The 8533-nt window shown below is 34.2% G+C and overlaps 1 protein-coding gene across 1 annotated transcript in view; it reads left to right on the top strand.

Annotated features, from left to right (window-relative positions):
• Positions 1–925: 925 nt before the first annotated feature.
• LOC108909244 (DNA damage-binding protein 1) overlaps positions 926–8533 on the top strand; it is a 21531-nt gene continuing 13923 nt past the window's right edge. Inside the window, exons 1-10 of the mRNA XM_018713510.1 lie at positions 926–1075; positions 1141–1289; positions 1479–1741; positions 1801–2089; positions 2150–2303; positions 2362–2697; positions 6253–6589; positions 6646–6809; positions 6863–7178; positions 7234–7357. Coding sequence (XP_018569026.1) covers positions 1015–1075; positions 1141–1289; positions 1479–1741; positions 1801–2089; positions 2150–2303; positions 2362–2697; positions 6253–6589; positions 6646–6809; positions 6863–7178; positions 7234–7357 — 2193 coding nt within the window. The 5' untranslated portion in view covers positions 926–1014. The remainder of the gene's footprint in view (positions 1076–1140; positions 1290–1478; positions 1742–1800; positions 2090–2149; positions 2304–2361; positions 2698–6252; positions 6590–6645; positions 6810–6862; positions 7179–7233; positions 7358–8533) is intronic.

Here is an 8533-nt window from a genome sequence, read left to right as displayed (position 1 = left end):
GGGAAGGTGTGTAAGTGTTAGTCGTGTGGGGATGCCCCCTCACGGGGGCGTACGTGTCTTTTGGTGTATTTGTCTGTCTGGTATATTGTTTGTCGGGGGTCGCAATTTTAAAGAAATGTATTCTAAAGTAATGCAAATAACTGATAAATAAGTAAAAACTTACCTGGGCATAACCCCGGCACAGGTGCTGTAACAAAGATGCCGACGGCGTCTATGCTTAAGCCGGGGATTAGGTCGGTGATTAAAAGGAAAGAAAGGGATTCTTTCCAGGTAGCCTTAATAAAGGCAGGTAGAAATTGCTCCTTGCACTACACTTTCACAAAACACGTGTGCTCTGGTCGGCTGCCCGCTAGGAACTGAGGAACTTTTATCCGAAATCGTATGTTTTTTAACCTCACTTTTTAAGTTTTTAACATACTATGAATACTATGATTGTTGTCTGATATATTTAGTCAAATAAATGTTTTATAATGTCAAATGTAGAAAATATAATACTACGTATATTTTCTATAATATATACCTATGGTTGTCATTTGAAAATGTTTCACCTTCATCTTGTAATAAATTCCATGGTTCTATACTTGATTTCTATGAGATTAATTTCGGATGCATGTGAATTATATATCATTCGTATGAATTAAAATATTTTCGGATATCGGACATCGGATTTCGGATGCATGGGACACCGGCCTTTTAGTCGTAGTAAAGAAATTCTTTATACGTTCCAATTTTTGTGCAATGAGAATTATCCTTTACTCTAAAGTAAACACCGAACTTCATTAACGAGGGTAAAAATAGGGGCAAAGTTACACTTTGTAGTTTCTGAACGACGTGTCTAGAGCGGCCGGGAAATATTTATGAACGCACTTTTATTCTATTAGCGGAGCGACAAGACAAAATAAAAATTCAGTAGAAGAAGAAGAGCTGATTCTAAAACTTCAATTTGTGAAACATGGTATTTTTAAGCGTTTAAAAAGTATTTTTTTTTATGATTCATTAAAAAAGCTTGGAATTATGGCTTATCATTATGTTGTTACGGCACATAAGCCCACTGCTGTTACTGCTTGTGTAACAGGTATTGATATTCTTAGAGAGATTAGGAATTTGAGATCTGACAAAACTATTTTAACCTCTTTCTAGGTAATTTTACTTCACCATCAGACCTTAATTTAATTGTGGCAAAAAATACTCGTCTAGAGATATATTTGGTAACTCCAGAAGGGCTGAGACCTATTAAAGAAGTTGGACTCTATGGCAAAGTTGCTGTTATGAAACTCTTTCGACCACAAGTACGATCCTATTCTCATTAGTGTTGTTTGAGTTCTTGCTGTTAACTAGATATTGTGGGTTTAATTCAATGCTATATGGAGTCGTAGCCAGCAGAATAATTATTTCCCATAATATCATTAAGTACATGTAGTTTAGTTGCAGAATTGTTCTGTTCTATATTACTCAAAAATAAATTTTCTGCATTGTAGCATGAGAAGAAAGATTTATTATTCATTGTTACTATGAGGTACAATGCCATGATCCTGGAATGTATAAGTGATGGAGATAATCTTGATATTATTACGAAAGCTCATGGAAATGTAGCAGATAGAATTGGGAAACCTTCAGAAACAGGAATTTTAGCAGTTATTGATCCAAAAGCTAGAGTTATTGGTTTAAGACTATATGACGGTCTATTCAAAATCATACCTCTTGATAAGGATAATTACGAATTGAAAGCTTCTAATTTTAGGTAGTAAAACATTTATTTATAAATTAACAAGTCAATTATATGTATATAAATTATTTTAGAATGGATGAGCTTCAAGTTCATGATGTTGAATTTTTACATGGTTGTGCAAATCCTACACTTATTTTAATACATCAGGATGTTAATGGCCGTCATGTGAAAACACATGAAATATCGCTTAGAGAAAAGGAATTTGTTAAGATTCCGTGGAGACAAGATAACGTGGAAACTGAAGCCTCTATTATAATTCCTGTTCCTTCTCCTCTGGGAGGTGCTATTATAATTGGACAAGAGAGCATCTTGTATCATGATGGAATTACGTCTGTTGTGGTTGCACCAGCTGTTATAAAGGTTTGTACATTATGCTATAACATCTAATAATTATGAAAGTTTAACCTGTATTGTTTTTAGCAAAGTACAATTATTTGTTATGCAAAAGTAGATCCTGGCGGTTTGCGTTATTTATTAGGAGACATGGCCGGCCATTTATTTATGCTTTTTATTGAAACTGAAACTCGAGGAGATGGAAATGAGGTCGTTAAAGATTTAAAAGTCGAAATGCTGGGTATTTCTCATATTAATTTTTACCTCATTGATATTGAAGTTATAATTGTTATTTTTAGGTGAAATTGCTACGCCAGAATGTATAACATATTTGGACAATGGTGTTCTATTCATCGGATCTAGAATAGGCGATTCACAACTCGTTAAACTCAATACTAAAGCCGATGAAAACGGTTCCTATGTCACAGTTATGGAATCATTTACTAATCTTGCTCCCATTCTGGATATGTGCGTAGTGGATTTAGAAAGACAGGGACAAGGTCAGCTAGTGACTTGTTCAGGGGCATTTAAAGAGGGATCTTTAAGAATAATTCGAAGTGGTATCGGAATACAAGAACATGCATCTATTGACTTACCAGGAATAAAGGGGATGTGGGCACTTCAAACTGCCACAGGTAAATATAACAACATAAGTAGGTATATAACTATTGTAGATATTAATCATTCTGTACAGAAAATATAATCAGGTGAATGTTGTTTCCTGTGAATTTCAAATAATTCAGCTTTGAACAGAGCACCCATAAGTATATTTAGGATATATTTCATTTAAATTAATACTCTCTAATTGGGCTGAAAAAATATTAACACAGGTTTAAAGGCAGATATCCACTTGTGGCAGTGCTCCGTAACGTAACAACGTACATGTTACGGCCTGTTGCAAAAGGTAACACGGTTCGCTTCGAAAGTATGTGTGGTTTTGTTCGTATCATTCATTCCGTAACGTAACAAAATAAGGTCACGAGACAACACAGGAACATGGCATAAACACAGAAAAATACACTCTTCCTAGTCACTGCAGAAAACAGACTGACCCTAGATCATATACAAAAGACTGACGAAACAAAAATTAAGACAAAATCACATGTGCAATAGGCAACGTTACGGCCAAAAGGATAACCCCATCCCAACATATGGCAGAAAGTACTGTTGAACCCCTTTGATGCGGCGACTAAAAACCAACAACTGATGGTTCGTCCCGGATTAGTTATGCGTGTCAAATTTGTTACACGTACCATGTAACAATTTTCCGTCTCCACTAGCTGTAACATAACATGTTCGGTGTTACGTTACGGGACATTTGACACAAATGGATACCCGCCTTTACACATTCAATGCTAATGTACAATGAGTTATTAGTTCTCGGAAGTGAGTAATTATATTCGCTTAAATCTTGGCCTAAATCAACTCGTAAGGGCTAGGGATAATAAGTATTGAGTAAGTTTTAGTTATTTGGTCATGTATATATTTGTTATGCGCACCAGATAGTACTAACTCATATTCAGTGCTGTTGACGGATAAATTGATTGACAGTAGTTTAGATGTACACAGGAGTTTTCTATGGATAGATTTTTCATAGGGGGAAATTTTTTATTGAGAAAACACCATAACAAACTATTTAAAAGGCAATTTCTAAAAACACAGGTACCCAGAAACAATGGAAACAAAGGTAATGTAAGAAACACTAGCCAATATTTCTTATGGTGTTCATAAAAACCTGATACAATACATAAAGGTGGTTTCTCTGGGCTCGTATTGCAAAAGTGCGCCGACTCTGTTCGCTTTTCAGTTTTCATTATTGTAGTATAATCTACATCTTTGGCTAACTTTTCCAGGGCGAGTACAAGGTAATTTTTGTAAAGTGTGATCTTTGGATAAGCTTACGGTACTTACCAAGGGATTTTCTCCAATTTTTAACAAATATCTAATAATATGTAATCTATAATTTTTAAAAGCCATACTGCTTGAATAGAAAGTAAGAATTTAATAAAAGTAGCGTGTAATGCGTTTTCCCGCCAATTGAACTTTACATGTAAATAATGCATTCAAAGTAAAAAGTATTGTGGCTAAGATCAAACGATGGATATTTCCATCATTAGATCTCATATACTATGCCCATATGCGAGCAAAATGTTGTACATAGGTACTGCGAATGTAAGCAGTAGTTTTATTTGAATTAGTTTATGGGTACCTCATGATTTTATTAAATACAGTGTACAATATTTGTTAAGATAGAATTCCAAATAAAGAATAGGCCAATAAAGTTATCTGTTATCGGAACCACTGTAACAATTTACCGCTGCAGGGGCGTGCCTTGAAATTTTCGAAGTTATTTTCAGAATATTAAAATACACAAGGTGTTCCATCTAAGAGGGATTCTTCTGTAATTTTGTAACTGTAAAATTTATAAAAAAATGGTTTTAATAAAAATTGTCTGGAATCAGATATTTTTAGCTTTACATTTTAGAGTGGGCACTACATAACTTTGCTATTTTAAATGAAACACCCTGTATATTATTGCATTTTTGAATTGCTTCGTTAATATTAGGTAGAGTTTATTAAATATAAATGGTGTTTCAATCTTATGGTTTTCAAGACATTCAGACTGTGTTCAGCGAATGGTTCGGACTAGTTCGGTCAAACTTCTTTAGTCGAACAATTTGCTGAAGGGCCTTTAGTAACTGTATTAAAACCTGCCCAATATTCCCAATCAGCTGATTGGTTTGGCCGACGAAATATTTGTCCACTGAACGACTTTAACCAGTCCGTCCATTCACTGAACACAGCCTCAGTTGTTTTTGAAAAAAAAATCTTGATTTCAGCTCTCTAAATGAAGCTAGATAGCATCTAAACCGTAAGAGTTAGAAACTTACAGTTTTCACCGTTCGTTTTGGCATAAATTACTCTATCTTGTCATCTGTGAGCAAAATGTGTACATTATTCAAACTCTTCAAACTGGGAAATTCTGAGACCTACATTTAATAATTTTACGTTTTGAAAAACTTTTTTTTTTTAAATGGAATGATCCATTGCAAAATTGAATGCCCTTTCGACTGATATAAGTTTGTCCATATTTATCTCTAACAGTTTTCCAGAAAATCAGGTTCCTTCTATAGTCCGAAAAAGTAGCTTTGTAACATCGTCAAGGAGGCCTTGCAAAACCACTTTTCCCTCACATTTTATCAGGCTTGATACTGACGGTGTCAATAATTACTGGCATGTTTAAAAAGTGGTTTGATAAACAAAAGTAAATTACTAACAACTAAAACAAAATGCAAAACGAAACAAACTGAAACTCGGAACACAACAAGGAGAAGAATACTTCGACCACTGATTTACATCAATTGCTCGAAGTGTCCTCCTTTTTGATTAATAACACAAATGAATTTGGTTTTTAAAAGACTGTTCGACATTGGTCAGCATGTTGTAAATTCTTGAAATGCTACTGTAATGCTAACTTTTTTGTGTTTTTTTCAGTATATTTTCACACAATATTGTGTGTGACAAATTTTGTGAAGTAACATGGTTTAGTATAAATCAGTAAGGGCATAATAATTTTTTTTTGCTCACATTCCTAATCTACATCCATGTTCTAACATGACGGTGTTTGTTGATATTTAATTACTGTTGTATTATGTGTATTAGTTGAGTAGTTTTCAATTTTATTTGAAAAAAAGTAGTAACCATGTGCAAAATAGACATGATAAGGTGCAAAGCAACAATTTCCTTAAGAAATTTTAAAATCCTGCTCCATTCATAGACCCACAGAGCAGTGAAAAATTTACTCCTTTTCAAATTATTCACTTGCTCAGGGTACCATTTCTTGTGCCCTTATTATGTAACGTTAGCTTAATTTTATACATTTAAGCGTGTTATTCTGTTTTTCAGTAGTTGTACAAAAGTGCAAACGAAAATTAAGAGTAATAAACGATTTACATATAAAATTATTTCTTACATGCACATCTTTTACATGCAATTATAGTTTAGTCAGTTTAGGTGCTGTTATAATGGTTTTAATATAATAATAATATTTTTTTGTTGAACACAATCAAAACTGTTGTACAATTTCTAGCAATGATATTTTGTAATTAATGGTAATCCATTTTTAAGTACAAACATGCAAAAGGTGGTTCACTTTGTTATAGTATAATTAAAAAAAAAAATCTTTTTAGGTAGTAAATTGGACAATACCTTGGTGCTTTCATTCGTTGGCCAGACCCGTGTCTTAAGTTTAAATGGTGAAGAAGTAGAAGAAACCGACATAGCCGGTTTTGCCTCAGATCAACAAACATTTTATTGTGGCAATGTTGTACATGAACAAATTATACAAATAACGCCCATTTCTGCCAGGCTTGTTTCCGCACAAAATAAGACCTTATTAGCCGAATGGAAACCGCCTACTGAGAAAAATATTAGTGTCGTGGCTTGTAATACTTCTCAAGTTATTCTTTCCACCGGCTCAGCTTTGTATTACTTAGAAATTCATCCCAATGAATTGATTTTGAAAGGGTAACATATCCTAATTCTTTGATTTAATAATTATTATTTGCATATTTTTTTTATAGAAACACTACACTTGATGTTGAGGTTGCCTGTTTGGATATTAGTCCCCTCGGGGATGGCACAGCAACATCAGAATTGGTAGCTGTTGGACTCTGGACAGATATATCAGCACGAATATTACGTTTGCCTGACTTATCAGAAGCTACCAAAGAATTGCTTGGTGGAGGTAAGTGCGTTTGTTAATGAAACAACAATTTCAAACATGTTATTTACTTCCAGAAATAATTCCTCGTTCGGTTCTCATGGCGTGTTTTGAGGGTCACGATTATTTGCTTTGCGCTTTAGGTGACGGTTCGATGTTTTACTTTTCCTTACATAAAGACTCGGGAACGCTGACTGATAAGAAAAAAGTAACATTAGGCACCCAACCGACAGTTTTGAGGACCTTCCGATCATTGAGCACCACAAATGTATTTGCCTGTTCCGACAGGCCAACGGTAATATATTCGTCGAACCACAAGTTGGTGTTCTCCAATGTTAATATGAAGGAAGTAAACCACATGTGCTCCTTGAATGCAGAGGCTTATCCTGACAGGTAAATTGCGATATCGTGTATGTATGTATCTGTACTGAATATTTTATATTTATAGCTTAGCTTTGGCGACAGACACTTCAGTGACAATAGGAACAATTGACGAAATTCAAAAATTGCATATAAGAACCGTTCAATTACAAGAGTCGCCAAGGAGGATCACTTACCAAGAACAATCAAAGGTAAATATTTTATTATTTTAATGACTTTTTCATTTCTGTGACAAAATGTATAAATCTTAATAATTTTATGCAGGAAACTTTTATGAACATTATTAAGGAGGTTTATCGGGTACGTCTAAAGTCAAATGAGAGTTTCTGTATATTCGCTATTGACTAATGTAGTAATCCTTTAGATTTGGCTACGTTGCACTTGGCTGGCACGCTCAGCTCTTGCGTTCGTTCTCTCGATCATTCTGTTTGGATGCCTAAGCTTGAAATATACATCATATACACATGCGAATTTTAAATAATACGCTACGTCGAGACCTAATCCATTTCTAGGAGTTGTGATATGGTTCCTTAGATATCGGTTTCCTATTTATACAAGTTGTTGTGGAAACTGTCAATTGTTGTGAATTCTAAGTGGAAAGACCAAAAAAATTTTCATTATTAATTTTTTTATGAATATTTGTTTGTGAATTCCAAATCAGATAAACCTCCTTAAATATCAGTCCAACTTTTTCTATTAGAATTACACTATTTGCTATACAGTGCAACCTCTTTAATCCGAACACACGTTAATCCGATTACACGCTAATCCGAACGGCCAAATCTGAACGATGACGCTTCGCGCGTACGCGTGTAATTGGCAGTCGTTCGCGCCTGTCCGCCCATTGTCAGTTTGTTTGCCGATAGAGAAGAACCTGTTGCGTGTCGTGTTTTGTATAACAATTTTGGAGCTTTTTTTGGAAGTAAGAAAAATAAAAAATGTGAAAAGCATAAAATAATACATAATATGTATACCGGGTGACCACGAGATTACTACCCAGGCTCTAGCTTAGTCACGAAAAAAGATATCGATCTCAAATTTTGGGCATGCGTATCATTGAATTTGATGCAAAATTTAATCATAAAAACAACTGACCGTCACTTCCTGTTTGACCGGAAATGCCCTAAACTTTGTTATTTCATATGGAACACCCTGTATATTATTTTTGTTTTCAATTCTGCTGAAGAAACTAACACTAAAATATGTATTATGTCCTATACCTATCTTTGACAGTTTCCGAGAAAATCGCATTTTAAAATGTCAAATGTGTCATTTATAAATTCCTTTTGAAAGAAAACAAACGAAGAAAGGGACAAAGTCATATGGTATCTTTAACTTATTTTAGAAGTACTAAAGTATGATATCAT

This window comes from Anoplophora glabripennis, unplaced genomic scaffold (genome assembly GCF_000390285.2).
Source record: "Anoplophora glabripennis isolate ALB-LARVAE unplaced genomic scaffold, Agla_2.0 scaffold431, whole genome shotgun sequence".
Lineage (NCBI taxonomy): Eukaryota > Metazoa > Arthropoda > Insecta > Coleoptera > Cerambycidae > Anoplophora > Anoplophora glabripennis.
Note: the sequence above shows the minus strand (reverse complement) of the source record. Positions and strands in the feature narration are given on the sequence as shown.